This window comes from Solea solea, chromosome 19, assembly GCF_958295425.1.
Source record: "Solea solea chromosome 19, fSolSol10.1, whole genome shotgun sequence".
In the NCBI taxonomy this organism is placed as follows: domain Eukaryota; kingdom Metazoa; phylum Chordata; class Actinopteri; order Pleuronectiformes; family Soleidae; genus Solea; species Solea solea.
Window position 1 is genome coordinate 23,009,519 of NC_081152.1, and position 21,028 is coordinate 23,030,546.

The 21,028-nt window shown below is 41.7% G+C and overlaps 1 protein-coding gene across 1 annotated transcript; it reads right to left on the reverse strand.

The window, feature by feature from the left end:
- Positions 1 to 3,984: 3,984 nt before the first annotated feature.
- On the reverse strand, positions 3,985 to 5,093 carry LOC131446489 (phospholipase A2, minor isoenzyme-like). The gene is made up of 4 exons (XM_058617739.1): positions 5,002 to 5,093; positions 4,756 to 4,903; positions 4,548 to 4,681; positions 3,985 to 4,325 (listed from the first exon to the last, which is right to left on the reverse strand). The coding sequence occupies exons 1-4, from the start codon at positions 5,048 to 5,050 to the stop codon at positions 4,174 to 4,176; spliced, it is 483 nt and encodes a 160-aa protein (XP_058473722.1). The 5' UTR covers positions 5,051 to 5,093; the 3' UTR covers positions 3,985 to 4,173.
- Positions 5,094 to 21,028: the final 15,935 nt, after the last annotated feature.

Below are 21,028 nucleotides of genomic sequence, written 5' to 3' on the forward strand. Positions count from 1 at the left end.
ATGTCAGGATGATCCAAAAAGTCAGCGCTGGTGCCGCTGTAAGTCCTACAGGAAGGCCGCCATCTTGGGTTGAATGGCCATTTTTTGCCTATTTTGGCCATTTCGCAGCAATGGTATGTGAACAAACTTGTCCTAGAGCTTTCATGGGATCACCTTTAAACTTGGTGAGGTCACTGTGGACAAGTTGAGGATCTAAAGTTATAGAAAACTTTTCTATAAGTATCATGGCGTAAGAGAAAGGGGCCGGCAAAGTTGGTGAAAATTAAAAATTTTCGCCACAGGCAACAAAACTCTTATAACTTTGCGATAGAAGGTCCCATCCCAACCAAATTTGCTAGGGTTGATGATGGACCATTGCTGAAGAAGTCTATGAAAAAACTGTACATTTTCAAAACAGCGCCTCCTGGTGGTAACAGAAAATACAATAAATACACAATTTCGGTAATAACTTTTACAGAGTTCATCGTATCAAACTCAAAATTAGTGAAAACATTCAAAACACATGGTAGTGTATGATGACAAATCGTTCAACGGCATTTGACGAGTCCAATCTGAACCAAACTTGCTAGGATTGATGATAGTCCGGCCCTGAAGACAGCACCCCCTGGTGACAGCAGACACTATGACGCCTGGTATTTGAATGAACTAGTCCTAGAGCTTTTGTGCGATCACCTTTAAACTTGGTGAGGTCACTGTGAACAAGTTGAGGAGCTTAAGTTATTAAAAGTTTGTCAAAATGTCGCATGGTGTACGAGATAGGTGGCGTTCATTCATATTTTTCACAACAAAAGGAAAAACTCTTATAACCCCTAAAACTTGTCCTCCTGAGGAGCATGTTTAATGTACATGCACGAAACTTGATACACGCGTTCCTTAGATTAGGGCGGTCAAAAAAGTCAGTGCAGCCTATGCTCTAAAACGAACAGGAAAGCTGCCATCTTGGATTGAAAGTAAATTTTTTGCTGATTTTGGCCATTTCGCACCAATGGTATTTGAACAAACTTGTCCGACAACTTTCATGGGATCACCTTCAAACTTGGTGAGGTCACTGTTGACAGGTTGAGGATCCAAAGGTATGAAAATCTTTTCAATAAGTATCATGGCGTACAAGAAAAAGGGCGGCAAAGTTGGCGAAAATCACGCTTCTTCGCAACACACAACAATCTCTTATAACTTTGCGATGGAAGGTCAGATCTTAACCAAACTTGTGACAATCGATGATGGGCCCTATGCAAAAACTGTAAATTTTGAAAACAGCGCCTCCTGGTGGTGTACTGAATATGATAACAAATGGTTCAACGGTGTTGCCATGGCAACACTGCAAAGGATTCACTCAAAACTCTAATTACTTTGCGATAGAAGGTCCCATCCCAACCAAATTTGCTAGGGTTCAAGATGGACCATGGCTTAAGAAGTCTATGCAAAAACTGTACATTTTGAAAACAGCGCCTCCTGGTGGTAACAGAAAATACAACACATTCACAATTTCGCTTATAACTTTTACAGACTTCATCGTATCATACTCAAAATCAATGAAACATTCAAAACACATGGTAGATGATGCGTGCTGAATATGATAACAAATCGTTCAACGGTGTTGCCATGGCAACACTGCAAAGGGTTCACTCAACTGAGTGGTTCATTCATGCAATACCCTTTTTTCGCCACATGATGGAGGCAGCTGCCTACAAATCTATCAAATCTAACATTTACAGTTTTTAATGCTGCTCTAACAGGGATTGTTGTATCCACTTGAAACTTGATATGTGAGACCTCAGATTTCTTCAGGCAAAATAAGTGACAAAAGTTATGAGCAAAGGATGAAGGCCCCACACAGCATTACTGGGAATTAGGAAGTGGTGAGGAATTGTTAATACAGATTTAACATCCTGCATGGATAATTGACTGAAGTAAAAATATAAATAAAATATAAAATATGACATACTCACATATTATATACATCTCCAGCTTCCTCCCACAGTCCAAAAACATGCAATATGGGGATTAGGTAAATTGGACACCCTAAAATGACCATAGGTGTGAGTGTGAGAGTGAATGGTTGTTTGTCTCTATGTGTGTGTGGCCCTGCGATGGACAGGCGAACTGTCTAGGGTGTACCCCGCCTATCGCCCTATGTTAGCTGAGATTGGCACAGCACCCCCCGCGACCCTCAGGTGGAGGATTAAGCGGTAGATGATGGATTGATACTCACACTGGTATGGATAGCAGAGAAATCAGATAAATGATTTCAACAGATTTCTGCTCAGAACATTCTTGTGTGCAGCTACTAACAACTCTCTTTAGCAGGATTCACATGATGTGACAATAGCACAGCTGTGACCTGTATAATCTAAACCAGCCTTTCTCAAAGTGTGGTCTGTGAGCGACACCTAGTGGTCCGCCAGGTGACAAGCAAGTAACACGTCTTGTCTTGACAAATTAAAATGTCAGTGTTTTTATTTCAGTGTTTCTCAAACTGCCTGTGACATACGTGTTGTTTTCAATATCAAATCAACATTAGCCTCTGTAAAATCAAAAAAAGGTTTGTTTTGTGGCAGTGTCTGACTTGAGCAGAACACAAATACATGAGGTTCAACTTAATGAAGATCTCAACAAAAGCCACAGTGGATGCATGTGCACTAATGCTATAATCGTGTTTACAAGACTATAGAGTAAGATACTTGATGTTCTGCTTATCCAGCTCATACTTATCACTTGAAAGGTGCAGACATGAAAATGTCACTTTTCTTAGATTCTCAGAGAGGCTTTTCTTGATTATTCATAGATAATGCTTTTTTTTATAAAAGTATTGTTCTTTATTATATTAAATTTAATGCTTTTTAAATATGTATGGAGACACTGCATTTGTGTCCTTAGACAGTCAAAGCTTATCAATTTGTTTTAATTAATAAAACTCAGGTTCTGTCAAATGAATGACTCATTAATGCATAAATCTACTGGATCGCCCCAAGACATGCAATCAGAGAGCGTAACGAGTATCACAGGAAGTTAGCTTTCCAAGCTTGGGCCCTCCTCTGTGAAAATGCTGTATCATTCAATAGCAAAGTGTGTCACAGTGAGTAAGAACATTGAGATAGCAAGGTTCTCCTGGAGCTCCATGACATGAGGGTCCACAAAGTACCTTTCTCTCACACAATTAGTATATTACAGCTTACTTATGCACTGTGTCGAATATGTGAAGCGTGATTAAAAATACATTTGACATTTTCTATACAAATGCAACACTACCCCAGTAGCATAGTATCTCAAATCATACTGTGGGGTATATAATTATCCTTATATAGTGTATTGTCTCAGTTGATGTGGGTCATTGTTAGGGAGGTAGAACCAGCACAGCGACAACTATGGGTAAAATAATGTTTTTGCAATCCTTTTTTGAGAATAACAGTGTTTTGAACAATGGCACACATGCCAGAGTAAGTGCCTGGCACATGATTTACACCACTTGCTTAAGTTCTCAGCAGCATACATCATTTACTGATAGGTTACAGAAATGCGTGCGCTAGTGGAAATTATTTCATCGGGCTCCATCAAGCGGGTTTAGCAGAAGCCACAAGCACATGTGCCTCAGGCCAGCAACAGCAAAGAAGGCAGAGCTCTTTTTCTTGTTTTTGTTTTTTGAGTAGCAGTTCAGCGACATTGAATGAGAAGGTGGCTTATGTAAACTCAATAATATACTACATGTGTATAATAAAACATGGGGTTTGGTTGAAAACTTGGCATATTAAGTCATTGATCATGTCAAAGTTTGTGCATGGGAAAACACATTGCAGTGTGTGAACCAATCAATTAATTTGTCCTTTTTCAAAAATTCTATATATACTTAATCAATTTAAAAATTGGCATTATATATCAGATAAAAGATAAAAATAGTACAGTGTGCTTTTATTGTTACAATGCATTAGTATATTAAACATTGAATAACTTTCCTGCAGTAGAGAGAACAGGAGTTAAGTGAAGAGATGCAAATATGATTGTCTTTATTCTCAGAAAAGAAAGTTTACAATTTTTCAGCTGTAATGTTATACATCTGTATATTTACAAGCCAATACATATCTCAATTATCCCATTTAGAAATAATTACAATTACATATAAATGTGACTGTCCAGTGTGTGGACTTCATGTATATACTTCATTTACATAATAAAACATTATGAAATGTGTATGTTTGGTAGTGAATTCCTTTTCTGACATTTGTCACTGGGCAGATGTTCATTTTCAGGGTTCCAAGGTGATCTGGCAAAACACTCTGCAGCCTTCCTGTCACACTCACAGATGAACATCTCACATTCATTGTTCTTATCTATGGAAAGCAAAATGAAGGGCATACAGTGGTTAGAAATAAGACTTTGAGGAAGAAAATATGAGAGTCTGGATTTAGTTGTGTTGAATAAGTTGGCTGCACAGCTGCTTTGGTTTAATGTCGGAACCCTGGGTCAATTTCTGTTTGTCACAATCTCCCTTTGTCTCAACTCAAGTTCATGAGATGAAGTAAGCAAACAACTGAAGATGTTTGTGTACTTACTGCCACAGGTGATCACCTTGCGTTGTTTGTCACAGTCATAGTCATAGAACTCAGTGTAAGGGTTGTCGAACACAGGCCAGCATTCAGGGTGCTGCATAGCATCTGTGTAACACTGGTCATGCACTTCACAGCACCTACAGGTATAATAAGGTCAATTATAAGTACACAGTGTTACAAGTTTACAGTATGAAGCAGAGTGAATACGCACCTATCCAGCTCATCCACAGGTTGGCCAGAGCCTCCCTTTCCACAGTAGCAGCCATAGTCAGCGTAGTCCAAAACAGGCCAGCTATCCGGCATTACACAGAGGATCATATCTCTGAACTGGTTGAGGGACCTTCCATTTAAAGACCAGGCTGAAGCATTACAAATTGAAACAATTCGAACTATGTTAATACAGGTATTCACAACCAGCACACAGGAAACAAAAAAGCTTTAATCACGATATACTCACCAAGAGAGAGCCCTGAAGCCATGAGAAACATAATCTGAAATGTGTTCATCCTGAGCCACAGTGGATTTTTCTAGGTGTAAAATTCACCCCCACTTTCCACTCAACCACATCCAAGTGTACATTCAGGTCCTATTTATATACAAGCCTTGGGCCCTCTTTTGTCATCTGTTCATACTACATGTTGTTCACACGCAGCATGATTCATCAACTGAGGGGAAATGCAAACAAGCATGTGTTGAACCACAGACAACTCCCACACTTTGAACCCTTCAGTCAGCTCATGATTAATTGAGTTCACTTAAGGCCAGATGGACTACAGTGGTGGAAGAAAAATAAGGCCCCAGCTCTGTCCCCTGTTGTCTTCCCTCCTATCTGACACATTTAAAGACAATAGGTTTGTGTTTTTTCTGGTTGCTGATGTCACCTAAATTTGGTAAAATATAGGGAAGTAACTTTGTGGCTCATGAATTTTGTTTTTCAATTGTTGATGAATACCAAGCTTTTTGTGAAATAGCTGTGTTTTTTTATAACCTCTCCTGCCCAGTACCTAGGACATGTAATATGGTTGATTTCTTGGCTAAATTGTACAACATGATCTGCAGCTCCACAGTCTGATCAAAACAACATAACATTTTCCTAATCCAAAATAATGTACCTTGTCCTATCTGTCTAGGTTAAACTCAATTCTGATGTCATCTAGCAATGCCAGAAAACGAGATAAATATATATATATATATATATACATATATATATATATATATATACATATATATATATATATATACATATCTATCTCTCTCTCTATATATATATATATATATATATATATACATATCTATCTCTCTCTCTCTATATATATATATATATATATATATACATATATATATACATACATACATACATATTAGGGTGCATCATTTGCACAACTTTTTGAAAAAAATTTGAAAATCAATTTGTACCTAGTATAATTTTTTTACACTTGCCAAAGTAAACTTCCATGAGAAATTTCATGAAATTCTATTGATTTCTACTGGGTCCACCGAGCCTCTGAATTTAAGTGTCTGCGGCAGCCTTAAAGGTCCCATATTATACCCTATTTCTCCAAGTTAAACTAGTTCCCTGTTGTCCTAATGAACATGTCTGTGACATGCATTGGTCAAAATACCATAAGGATGAAGCACCATAGCAGTTCAATAACCCTGCCAAAACAGCCCTTTTCAGAACGCTGGTGGAGGAAACTTTGTGGTTCAACCATATATGTTTGAACCAAAAGTCCGATCCTGAACAAGAGGAAGCGAAAGAAGAAGTTGTAAGGTAACCCTTCCTTTTACGGTCCAGTAATTACCAGGTAATTAAGATGTATTTACTAAGTAATAACAGTGTAATTAAATGTAATTACATTGTAATTACCAAGTACTTACCAGGTAATTACCCAGTATTTACAAGATATTTTTCTGACTACGACCAGGCATTTACCCAATAATTACCTGGTAGATATATATGTATATAGATGTATATCGTAGATTTTAAACCCGTAGTTAAAAATATTTACCTGATATTTATCAAGTCAAGTCAAGTAGTTTTATTTGTCAAATGTACTATATGTACGACATACAGCACAGATGAAATTGCAGTCCTCTCAGACCCACGGTGCAAAACAGGCAGTTACATAAATAAACATAAATAAACAATCAACAATAAACAATCAACAGACATGAAGTAAACAATCAACAAGAAGAGAATCTTCTAAGAGAAGATAAGTGAGGTAGTGCAGTTTAGTGTTTAGTTTAGTTTAGTCCCTGAGTTCAGAGTGTGGGAATGGTGTTGGTGGAGGAGGAGGAGGAGGGGGGGAGTGGGGAGAGTACAGTCCTGGTCTGTGGCAGGGGGCAGAGGGGGGGAGGATGAGTAGAGGTGGGAGTGATGGTAGAGCAGGGAGGGAGTTGAGTCTTCTACAACTCCCTACGACTCTACTCCTTTATCTGGTAAATACCAATAATTACCTGGTAGATATGCAGTAATTGTATATTGTAGATTTTAAATAATAAAATAAAATAATTTACCTGATATTTATCTGGTAAATACCAACAAGTTACTTGGTATTTACTAGATATTTTCCCGACAACTACCACGTATTTACCCAATAACTACCTGGTAGATATCCTGCAATTGCATATTGTAGACTATAAACCCACTGAATCTGTCTATATGTGACTTTGTTAGGGTTATAATAACTTACCAGGTATTTACCTGGTAATTACTAGGTATTTACTCAAAAATTATCACATATTTACCTGTTAGTTTTCTGATATTTACCTGGTAAATACCAACTAGTTAGCTAGTATTTACTAGATATATACTGCAAACTACCATGTATTTCTCCAGGAATTATGATATTATTATAGATTATGTATTACCAATCAACCTGTGTAGTGACAGTGAGGGTAGTAATGACTCTGGTATTTACCTGGTAATTACCCAGAATTTACCTGATAACTTGCAACTATTTACTAAGTAATGACCTTCTAATTACCCAGTAGTTACAATTTACCCAATAACCCCCATGTATTTATGCAGATATTAACTGGTATTTACCCAGTAATTAGAAATGTGTACCATGTACATTCCAAAACATTAACAGGTTAAACCTTGTGAATTACCCTGTAAGGAAGGTGGAACTGTACTGTAAAAGGACGCGTGGTTTGTTTCAATGATATTACCATGTACTTTCCTGGTAACTGTAGATTATAATCCTCTACCACCCATCAGGGTGTGTAGTTTTGAACATGGTACCTGGCAAAAACTCCCATATTTCCCTGATATTTATCAGGGAAATATCGGGGTGATATCGGAGTTTTACAGAGTAGTTACCCTGTAAGAAAGGTGGAACTGTACTGTAAAAGAAAGCGTTGTTCGTTTCAATGATATTACCATGTGCTTTCCTGGCAATTAGTAGTGGTGTTACAGGTACGGTAGTCTTTACTGTGTCAGTGTTACCTGGCAATAATTCATACTTCCCCAGTAATTACCAGGTATTTACCCAGTATTTAGTAGATTTTTGGTATTTACCCAGTAATTAGGAACTTGTACCACATACATTCCAAAACATTATCAAGTGAAACCTTGCAAGTTACCCAGTAAGTAAGGTGTAACTGTACTGTAAAAGAAAGCCTTGTTTGTTCCTGTACGATTACCATGTTCTTACAATATCCTTTGGAATAAATCTGCTTTTTGAAAATGTTCTGCAATCTTACCAGGTAAGACCAGGAAAGTCTACAATTTATAAAGTAAGTGGAAGCTGTACAATAAAAGAAAGCCTTTGAGCCTTTGCACCATAAACAATATACAAATTTCCCCGCAGGATCAATAAAGTAAACTTAACTAGTGTTTTATTAAAACGGAAAACGATGACAACAGAGGTGAACACAACGCAGTACAGTACTTCATCACTGGTTACACTTTGTAAAATGCTCTTATGACTTTAAATAAGCGTCCAAGAATGCCCTTCCTATGCTCTTTCCCGAGCCAGTGGTTCCACTCAATGAACCTTAAGTTCATCTTCAAGGCCTTCTCTGTCAGGTTCCCCCTGTACCTGTAGATGTCCTCCTTATAAGTCCGCCAAGCCCGTTCAATGTGCTGCGTATGGGCACCAGTCCCAGGGTGGACAAAATACCTCTGGTGATTTACCTGGTAGTGTATGTAGCCGTCATGGGACAACCGGTTGTAGGAACGCCAGCAATCACTAATGATTTCACTTCCAGGTCTAACATATTTTCTAATGATTGGGAGCAATCCCCTCCTGGATCGAGTTTCAACTAGTTTTAAAACAGGGCGTCTACGGGACCGTCTGACTTCCATCATCCCAAAGACCCACGAGCGACGTCGCCAGGTCTTTCCAAATCGTCCAAGTCCATACTGAAAATAAACAAAATGTCATGCTGAAAGGCAGTCCAACTTAAATGCATCATTTGAGAATGTTAAAGTCGCAATCACTTTGGTGCTTGTTGATCAACCTCCATGATCATGTTAATACTGCCTGGCATATGACCAATTCATAGGGCTAGCTCATGAACCAACACTTTTACTTTTTAATAAAAACATATATCTAGTCAGATTTTTCCATGTAGGCGCCATTTGGCATAGGCATTTGGATCAGGGTTCCCACACCTACATCAATTTCAAGGACCTTTCAAGGACTTTCAAGGGCCTTTTCTCCAAATTCACTACCCCCGCATGGCATAGATATGAGACATAGATAAGGTACAGGTAAGGTGTCTTTATTGTCATTGTACAGTAGAATGTACAATGAAATTGCAAGGATCAAGGCAGTATAGACATTTTGCCAGTGGTCAAAAAAACCTTCCAAGAAATCCCAGAATGCCCATAAAGTAAAGATCATCATCCAGGGACAAAAATTTTTATTTTCATTAAAATAATTAATTTCCATCTCTAACACACACTCAGCACCTGCAAGTTGTTTTCCAGAAGAAAACACTAAAGACCAGGCTTGCACAAAAAACATTGTTGTTCGTTTCAGCAACTTTATGCAGTAATTAATGTTTTTTGACATGCTACCCAGGTTTTAAACAGTGGGTCCAAAAGTTATCCCCTAAATGTATATATTTTATATTTCCTCACAACGTATAAATTTCGAGAGATCTCGCGAAAGTTTAACCTTTTATAGATTGTAGATGTTTTTGAGTGGACTATCCCTTTCATTTATTTAAAACCTATTGTCCTTGTTTAAACAGCTACTGCACCGTACAACACAAAACAGCAATTGACATTTTATGAACAAAATACAAGCTTACCTTTCTTTTGTGTCTGAACTTGCTCTCATCTATCCCTACGAAAGCTCTTCTCCCTCCAATTCGCATTTCCCTTCTGCTCTCCAGTCGTCTGACTGCTGCACAGCAAATTTCACGTAGAAGTGTAGTCACCCTAGTCAGTGATTTGCTGCTCCCACATACTCCATCCTCTAGCATATCCACATGTCTTCTCCTCAAACCCTGTGACAAACTGACTGTCACGGCTTAGCAAGAAACCCAGAACGAGACTCTGACTGACGAAAGAAAAGGTTTATTTGAGATGAGGGAATGCGGGGAAGGAAGGGTGCTGGTCCGGGGGGGGGATGACGGCTGGAGGGCTTGAGGTGATGGCTGGGCTGGCAGACGGGCAGGCAGGAAAGGACTTAACAAAAGACAAACAGGTTTAAATTTTGCACCGACTGGCAACAGAGTACAGTTTCTAAAGGTTAGCTCGATTAGTAGTCTTCTTCCAACAAACCGTGTACACTGAGTGACGATCCGGCAGAGACTGAAGGTAGGGACAGGAACTAAGCAGACTGGGTGATGAGCTGATGGAAACCAGGTGGCTTGATTGCAGCAGCAGGGCAGGTGTGGAGTGGGAGGTAGGCAGATCCAGCAGAGGTGACAGAGTGCAAGGGGGGAGGGGAAAGTGACAGACAGACAAAAACAAACACCAAAACTGTCATGAGGCTGGCCTCATGACAGTACCCCCCCCCCCCCCGACGGACGCCACTGGGCGGACCACCAGGCCTGGGTTTCTCGGGGTTAGCTCGGTGGAAGTCCTGAACGAGAGCAGGGTCCAGGATGAGCCGGCGGGACACCCAGCATCGTTCCTCGGGCCCATAGCCCTCCCAGTCGACCAAGTATTGAACGCCACGGCCGCGGCGGCGACAGTCCAGGAGACGCCGAACAGTGAAGGCGGGATGGTCGTCAATGACCCTGGGGGGAGGAGGAGGGGGAGGAGGGGGAACCAGCGGACTGGAGACAACAGGCTTGACAGCAGACACGTTGAATACAGGGTGAACCCGAAGGGTCTGAGGTAGCTTCAGCCGAACAGCATTGGGGTTAACAATCCTCAGAATCACAAAAGGGCCAATAAATCTTGGGGACAGTTTCTTAGAGTCTGTCTTTAAAGGGAGATCCTTGGTGGAAAGCCATACCTTGTCTCCAGGAGCATAGCAGGGCGCAGGGGTGCGATGGCGGTTCGCTTGGCGCTTGTAGCGGTCAGAGGCTTGGAGTAAGGCAGAGCGTGCACGGTGCCAGGTCTTGTGGCACCGGCGGGCATGGGCTTGGACTGAGGGTACTGAAAGCTCCTTCTCCTGTGAGGGGAATAGGGGTGGCTGATACCCAAAAACACATTGGAATGGTGACATACCTGTGGCAGATGAAGGCAACGTGTTATGGGCATACTCCACCCACGGAATTAGCGTCGACCAGGTTGAGGGGTTGCAGGACAACATGCAGCGGAGTGAGGTCTCTAGATCCTGGTTTTCCCTTTCTGCTTGACCATTAGATTGTGGATGGTATCCTGAGGATAAACTGATGGTGGCTCCAACAGAGGAACAGAACGCCTTCCAGACAGCGGAGGTGAATTGAGACCCACGATCTGAAACTATGTCTGAAGGAAGTCCATACACACAGAACACTTCTCTGACCAAGAGATCAGCTGTCTCCTTGGCCGAGGGCAGTTTAGGTAGAGGCAAGAAACGGGTAAACTTACTGAAACGGTCAACAACAGTAAGGACTACCGTGTTGCCAGCAGAGGCGGGCAGACCAGTCACAAAATCCAGGGCCAGGTGTGACCAGGGACGTCGGGGCACCGGCAGAGGATGCAATAATCCAGCACTGGGTCGAGTTGAAGACTTGTTTTGTGCACAAACAGGACAAGCAGACACAAAAGATTTGACATCTGCAACCATTGATGGCCACCAAAAACGACGTCTAAGGAAGGCAAGTGTTCGATTTAACCCTGGATGGCAGGTAAGTTTTGATGAATGGGCCCATTGCAGTACTGCGGGCTTTACAGAGTCTGGGACATACAGCCGACCCGGAGGGCCATTACCTGGGTCTGGTTGTGTCTGTTGGGCCTCTTTTACCTCCTCTTCAATCCTTAGAGACACCGCAGCGACTAAACAGGACTCCGGGATGATGGGTTCTGGGGACTCGATGGGGCCATCCTCCCTCCCAAACATACGGGACAGGGCATCAGGTTTCGTGTTTTTAGAACCGGGCCTGTAGGTCAGAGTAAAGTTAAATCTACCAAAAAATAGGGCCCACCTGGCTTGACGAGCGTTGAGCCGCTTAGCAGACTGGATGTACGCCAAGTTCTTGTGGTCCGTCCACACCACAAAAGGCTGTTCCGATCCCTCTAACCAGTGCCGCCATTCCTCAAGAGCCAGCTTCACAGCCAAGAGCTCACGGTTGCCCACATCGTAGTTCCTCTCTGCTGGAGATAACCGGTGGGAGAAAAATGCACAAGGATGGAGCTTACCATCCTTGAGCTTGAGGAAAGCTGCTTCAGCGGCGGGCGTCCACTGGAAAGGCTTAGAGGTTGAGGTTAGTGCAGTTAGCGGGGCAGCCACACGACTATAATTTCGGATGAATCTTCTATAGAAATTAGAAAATCCAAGAAACCTCTCTAACGCCTTACGACTGCTAGGGCTGGGCCAAATCAGGACTGCCTCTACCTTGGCTGGGTCCATCCTCATCTGTCCTTCAGCGATGATGAAGCCCAGGAAGGAAGTTGACGAGGCATGGAACTCGCATTTCTCGGCTTTCACAAAGAGCCGATTCTCCAACAGTCTTTGGAGAACCTGGCGGACCTGCTGGACATGTTCTGACAAACTCCTAGAGAAAGTGAGAATATCATCCAGGTAAACGAAGACAAAACGGTGCAACATGTCCCTGAGGACATCATTTACCAGGGCCTGGAAGACGGCTGGGGCGTTGGTGAGCCCAAACGGCATAACCCGATACTCAAAATGGCCAAGAGAAGTGTTAAAGGCCGTCTTCCATTCGTCACCGTCCCGTATCCTCACCAGGTGGTATGCATTACGGAGGTCGAGTTTTGTGAACACCGTGGCCCCCTGGAGTGAGTCAAAGGCAGAATTCATTAACGGCAAAGGATACTTATTCTTTATGGTGATATTGTTTAACGGGCGAAAATCAATACATGGTCGGAGGGACCCATCCTTTTTACCAACAAAGAAAAACCCTGCTCCAAGGGGTGACGAGGAGGGACGAATGATGCCAGCAGCCAGGGAGTCCTTAATATACCTCTCCATGGCCTCCTGCTCAGGCTTGGAGAGACTGTATAGGCGGCTACTGGGAAGGGGAGCACCAGGCAGGAGATCAATGCCACAATCATAAGGACGATGAGGGGGCAGAGACAGAGCACGTTCCTTACTGAATACCGTCTGGAAGTCATGGTATTCGGGTGGAATGGAGGCTAGATTAGGGACTTCAGGCAGGGTTTCAGGACTGGGCACCGAAAAAGGAGGGGCTGATAGCAAACAACTCGCATGGCAATGAAGGCTCCAACTGGTGATCTCTCCTGTCCTCCAATCAACTTGGGGATTGTGTTGTGCTAGCCAGGGGAGACCGAGAACTAAAGGAACTGAAGGCGAGTCAATTAAGTAAAAGCTAAGGCTTTCCTAATGATTACCAGACAGAAGTAATTGCACTGGCACAGTCCTCCGAGTTATGCTGGCTAAGAGTCTACCATCTAGTGCGCTTGCTTCTAGTGGCTTATCCAGACAGATAGAAGGCAAGTTTAACTGCTTGGCAACAGTAGCATCAAGGAAACTCTCATCTGCACCAGAATCTAGAAGAGCAGAACAATCCAGGGATTGACCTTTCCACGACAAAGTCGCATGTGCTTGTGCTCGGGGTCGGGGAGAGAGAGGAAGGGAGGTGTGGCTCGACAGGATTCTCCCCCTTACTGACGAGCCTGGTTGTTTGACGAACGAAGAGGACAGGAGGCCAGGAAATGCCCAGGTTTCCCACAATACAAGCAGCTGTTACTCCTCATGCGACGCTGACGCTCCTCGGGTTCCAGATGGAAACGTCCCAGCTGCATTGGCTCAGGTGAGGGATCCCTTCCTAGTAGACCAGGGACTGAGCCTTCCTCACCTTGGTGCGCACGGGATCCTGAGGCTGATGGAGAGTGCCCTGGGGTGGCAGTGGGTGGGCGCCGCTGCCTCTCTCTTCTCCGCTCTCGCAGTCGATTGTCTATGCGGATAGCCAGGGAGACTAGACCCTCAAAATCAGAGGGCTCCGGGTAGGAAACAAGTTCATCCTTGATTGAATCATTTAATCCGTGACAAAAAACAGTTTGAAGAGATTCATTGTTCCAGCCACTCTCAAGGGACAGGGTACGAAATTCAACTGAAAATTCTGCCACACTACGCATACCTAGGCGCAAGGAGAGTAACCTCTTGGAGGCATCCTGGCCACGAACTGGATGGTCGAAAACCCTCCTCATCTCGGTGGTAAAGGCAGCATAGGAAGCGGTGACTGGAGACTGCTTCTCCCACAGAGCAGCAGCCCAGGCCAAGGCGTTTCCACGCAGGAGCCCCATCAGGTAAGCAACTCTCGACTGCTCCGTTGAGTAAGACTGGGGCTGTTGACTGAACACAAGATTGCATTGTAACAGAAATGAACGACATAATCCAAAATCACCCTCATATCGATCCGGGGGAGGAACCCAGGGCTCCTTAACGGGAACAGAAGTGGACACCGCTGGAGTTGGGACTGGTGGCCTTGTCTCGGAACTGGAGGGCTGATTCACCTGATCCCGGATCTCCATCACCCGGGTGGTGAGCTCTCTGAGGCTGTCCATTACCTCCTTCAGTGCCAGGGTGTGCTGTCCAAGCAATATGCCATGGTGGGAGACTGCCTGGCGGACTGGGTCAGTGTCTGCTGGGTTCTGCATGGCCGGATCGTTCTGTCACGGCTTAGCAAGAAACCCAGAACCAGACTCTGACTGACGAAAGAAAAGGTTTATTTGAGATGAGGGAATGCGGGGAAGGAAGGGTGCTGGTCCGGGGGGGGGATGACGGCTGGAGGGCTTGAGGTGATGGCTGGGCTGGCAGACGGGCAGGCAGGAAAGGACTGAACAAAAGACAAACAGGTTTAAATTTTGCACCGACTGGCAACAGAGTACAGTTTCTAAAGGTTAGCTCGATTAGTAGTCTTCTTCCAACAAACCGTGTACACTGAGTGACGATCCGGCAGAGACTGAAGGTAGGGACAGGAACTAAATGCAGACTGGGTGATGAGCTGATGGAAACCAGGTGGCTTGATTGCAGCAGCAGGGCAGGTGTGGAGTGGGAGGTAGGCAGATCCAGCAGAGGTGACAGAGTGCAAGGGGGGAGGGGAAAGTGACAGACAGACAAAAACAAACACCAAAACTGTCATGAGGCTGGCCTCATGACACTGACCCCCAAAAAAAGGACAACTACGTATTAGCAACAAGGATGGGAGAGTTTTGGAGTCAGGGAGGGGTAATTATAGTTTTGTTGGTGCCTCAGATAGCCATTGTGCATGTTGCACATGTTGGGATGGATGAACATGTGTGATTTCTTGGATTTTTTGATTGACTATGCAATATGTATGTATGCATTTGGCTATTTATATTAAAACACACTGTGTACATGTGGTATCTGCATGTACAGTATCAGGTCAGCCTGATTGGAATAGTCTTAAAGATAAAATGAAATTGACTAAGATGAAAAAAAAAGCCAATGTTGATTTAATCAGCTCTCACTGGGCATTATGTATTATGTAACAAAACACATTTATGCATCTTGAGAGAGAGCATAAGACATAAATGTTTAACTTGTCAAAATATGTAGTGTTACATCATGCCTACACAGCCATTTGAATTGAAGTGAGAGGGAGAGAGGGAGCAACCAACCTGTGCATAATTTTCATCCATGATGATAATGACATGTGAGACTGGGAGAATATTGAGCCATCTCTGATGGACCTTGTGATACTCCTGCCCCTGTGAAAAGATTTTCTGCAGCTCCTGTAACATAACATACATGGCCACAATTGAAACAAGCCCCAGGCTTTTTGTGCTTAATTAATTTTTGCTAAAAAAAAATTTTTTTGTAACATGTTTGACCTTTTATTTTAGCCTAATTTATTTTGCCAAAAATTTGAACTTTTTGCAACATTTTCAATTTTTTTAATTTTGTTGTACTTTTTTTCTATTCTTTTGACTTGTGATATTTTGCAACTTTTTGGGTAAATCCAGAAAGTAATCTAGAGCAGAGGCTTTCAAAGTGGGTATTTTGCAAAGATTTTGCAAAAAGGTCTAAACATTTTCCTAACCTTAACAGGACCCGTATACAGGGCCTCAAGTGCTGAAGAGGTTAAACTATATTTGCTGTACTATTCTTGCAGTCTTGTCAAAAAAAGTATTTCAATCATTCCTTCAACATAGCAAGTATGCACTGTAAAGATAGTTAGAAGAAGTAACATACATTATGATAGAACATTAGATTGTCAATATGGTAATTTTTAGGGGGTAAATACATGCAACTTGCCATTGACTTCAATGTATAACAATAATAATAATAATAATAATAATAACAATAATAATAATAATAGTAATAATAATAATAATAATAGTAATAATAATAATAATAATAATAATAATGTGTGGCAATGATGCTCATTGATAGCCTTCCTTGGTCGTGTTCGTTCTTTTGAATTTCATTTTGTTGTTGCAAACATGGCATCTTTTTTTCTTTGCCAATGGCCTCTCCTCCTGGAGCCATCCTATCAACTGTTTACGTCCTTGCGCTGTCCTCTCATGTAATCTTCTTATCAAAGTCATATTACGCTTTCCAGAGTAGTCTGTCTCAAACTGCACAGGCTAGCATCTCCGAGGAAGTTGCGCTCTTCGCGGGCATTCAACGGAGCATAAGTAATGACACTTGATACGTAGCACACGGAATAACGTGGGGAGGCAGGGGGAGAAAAACGTGGACGCAAGTTGGAGTCAGGCCACCACCCACGGATCTTCTGCAATACCTCCACCTTGGTAAGAAAGACATGTGACCCCCTTTTTCTCCATTCACTGGAACTTTTTGGATAAATTGCACTTCTTAGAGTCTTGATTAACTTTGTCAGGAAGAGAGAGAAAGACAGGGAGTGACAGAGAGTGAGAGAGTGTGAGAGAGATTACGCGCGCTGTGCACCGCGTGTAGCAAAGACAGACAGAAAGTTGAGGAGAGGGCCGATGGTTTGCTCGTTGAAGGTGAGAAAGACAGACTCCACTCTCACATAATATTCTCAGTACATGTCAGGTGTCCTGTGTTCATGTTTAACACCGGAATTTGTCTGATGCGTCACACACATGGTCGAACCATGTGAGTCCATAAATTTGTATATGCTCCATTTATATTTTCCTGAGCTGTCAGTCTGTCTTTAGCTTCCCTACGTTTATCAGCTGTCTGTATTCACACTGGTTTATTAGCTGCTACATTACAAGCCACATGATCAGTGAAGTATTGACATGAAATCAAATGTTCAGGTGACGTTACCTGAGGTAAAATCAACTGTAATGAGATTCAATTCTGTGAAATGTAAACAATATAATAGCATCAGCTAAACAGAACATGATGAAAACCTTTAAAAACATTTGAATTTCTAAATAATAAAATGAAGGCTATCTCTAATATAACTGGATATCAACAGTATGATAATATAACAGCATTGAAACATAGGCTTCATGTCCTGCTTATTAAAAGATTAGAGGATGAATGTAGTTAATTGGAGAATACATAGCAGCACTTTGACTATTTGTCCTCTCCACTTTATTCATTAATTTGATCATTTTACAGACAATAATTTAATAGAAAAAAAATCCTGAAAATAAGTACAGTATTTACAATGCATATACCTATCTGAAAAATGTTTGTGCCAGTGACCCCCATACAAGACCTGTGTTGTTAAAAAGTTTTCGAAAATATTCTGACAAGACGGAACAGCGAGGACTCAGACGCAGAGGCCTTTTATTGTCTTTATTGGCACTCTTAACAGAACACAAGGCAGATCCTCTTACTGAGGGAAAACAAAGCGTGGCTATAAAAAACTATAACCAATGGGGAGCGCAACGCTCTTCAAAAGAAACGTTGCGTAACTATAAACGCGGAAACAAAAAATCACTCCGAAGAGGAAACAAAACTCAAACTATGGTTATCATAAAAAACTTAAACAGAAAACTCGAAAACAAACAAACTCAAAGCACAATCCTACTGATTGGCGATCTATAACTAACTAAGAACGAGGTCAAACACAAAACGCAATCTAAATGATTGGATCTACTCAGTCTAACTAATAAAACGTAATTCACAATCCTAGTGATTGGAGTTTCCCAAAAAGCTGTGAAAATGAACAAACAGAAAATCTCTCCCAAGGAGGAAAACAAAAGAGGCTATAAATCTTAACTAAGGTATCAGCTAACAGGCTATGCTAAGAAAACTTACAAAATAAAGCGTCGCTCACAAAGAGGATCAAAACTTGAGGATTCTGTGGCTGTGTCAAGGAGCTCGGGTGATCAGGCATGGGCGAAAAACACACTGGCACTGGAACAGGGGAACAGAGAGTTTTTAAAGTCCACATGGCTTGATTGGCAGCAGGTGTGTGTAATCAGGGCCGGCAGGCCAGCAGAGGAGGGGGCGGGGCAAACTGCCGGAGTGACATATTCCAATTTAGCTGTGTTAGTGTTTAAACTAATTGTGACGCTATATTAACTAATTATTAACTAATTCTGCTGGGGACTCCCATGCTGGAACCCCCTCAAGGACCCCTGGGGGTCTCTGGGCCCCACTTTGAGAACTACCATGATAGAACACTATTATTTATGTATATTATTACATACTAGAGATACATTAAGCCTATGACTTCTCAGTGAGATTTTTTTTATCATAGTTGAGAATTTTCTATTCATACAGAAGAGACATTAAATACACACATGCGTTGTGAACTAGATTGGCTATTTTCACTACTACTTAAAAGTGGAGTTTTTTTGATGAAATTCTCTTGACAATGTTTACAAATGTTATTTTACTTTCTGAAAAATGTATGTTATTTATTTCCTTTACCCCTTATAGTCATGCCGAACACACACAAAACCAAAAGAAAGCAGCACACCACACCAGAGGAGAACCCTGCAATGTTGATCAAGTCTGACAATGATGGTAAGATAAACCATTTTAAGTTTTCACCATAGCCAGTCGTAACCATAAACTAACGGCTTTTTATTCAGTCTTTGTTGTACATACAGTGGTCTTGCATGGCGCCAGGCTGTCAGGAACTCTATTCTTAAAGACGAGCTAAACCCCCTAAATGATTTTTATTTTAATTTTAGTTCACATACCTGGGTATTCAGGGACTTACAAAGCTTAGAAGTGTAAATGAAATAGAACAGCTTATGACTGAACACAAATTTGGGAGTGAACACGGTGAAATAATATGATAATCTTAACATAATAAGTATTTAATACATCTTTTTGCACTTTTTGTAGTTGAAGAGAGTCAACAAAATGCTCCAACAAAAGCACCATCAAAGGCACCTACCATGGCAAAGTTAAAGGGTGACTTTCAAAAATTAAAAGGGGAGAACCAGCTACTGAAGGAAGAAATCTGTCTCTTGAAAGAGGAGAACCGATTGCTAAAAGAGCAGCGTGACTTCAACCGAGAGAAGGCTGTCCACACAGTGGTCGGCCACACAACATCAAAAGGTATCTATACTGTTCCCCCCAAAACCAACATGGTAGGCTGTAAATACAATCTAAAGGAGTCTTGATTAGTTAAAAGAACATCCAGCAATGGTTTTGTGTTAAAATAAGTTTTAAATGGCTCTATATTCTGACAGCAATCACTGAAAGAGTGTTTAGTCAGTGACTTGAAATCCCCAAACCCCCGCTGTCTGCTATCTCTCTGGATGCAGGGCTGATGTATCTCTGCAACTGCAACCATTGTACCTTTTCAACCGAATCAACCACGTCATCCACGAGTCTCTACGAGGTCCGGTTGCCGCAATACGTCTGCCCTGCATGCAGCACTACAGGAGAGAGAATCATTTTTTTGACTGTGGGAACCAAGGTTGCCCACAAAATATTTTTAGAATTACCTACGACAACTACAACAAAATCAGAAAAATATTTATATTGATTATGGTGGGGTGACGTGATGTCACATTTTTAAGTACTGTACCCCAGCCCCCCTTATCTGTTTTGCCTGCTTTTGTGATGCTGCTGTTCTTTTCATGTTATAAATGAAAATAATAATGATAATAAAGAGAACTCATACTCAAATTCATAGATTTGCTAACTTCTAACATTTTATTTTTCTAAATTTAAGGGCAACGCAATATTAAGGAATGGGGTTTCCTCTGACTCTTCTAACTCAGATGACCCCAATGAGGATCGTCTTCAGACTCCTCTGATGATGACTGGAAGAAGAGCAAATCCAAAAAACCCTCATCATTTGGAAAGAGAGGTAACCCATCACCTGGAAAAAGATGGCTCACATTTCTGTTGCTTCTGGAACAACGCACACACAAACAGCACTGTTGTTTACATTACAAGTCAGCAATATTATGCACCATTTTTTATTTATTTATTTATTTTTTTTAAATGCCCCAAAAATTTGGTAAATGCACCCCATTTTATACATGGGAGAGAAAGTTTAATTTGTTTTATTTATTTTGATTACATTACATTGAAGCTAGATGACAAGGTAGCTAATGGCTTTTTGCATAGAGCTTTCAGACTCCTGTCACAAGGTTTACGGAAGATGTTCATTATAAATATTATTATTATAATATTTATTATAAATATATTTGGAATTATTACACAGTGTTAATCTGTATTTTCTTTTGATAATCTGTTTTGTAGTTCTGAGCCCAGAGGATGTTGTCCACCGCTACAAAGTGGTCCTAAAAGTCTTCAGGCGAAACCGCAGCATGACCAACACCTGTGAAGAACTCGGAGTGGACAGGAATACCATTGCAGGGACTGCGGTCATTGCAGATGTCATGATAGCCACAGAGGGCGCAGACTTTGGGGAGATGCCCCTCTTCAAAGAAAAACAGACTTTATCGAACTACGCAAAATTATGCAAGGTATTTGTAGATGCCAACAAACCCCTGCAGGAAAAAATCGAAAAAATGAGTAAGGCCACAGAGCTGCTCCCTATCAAAT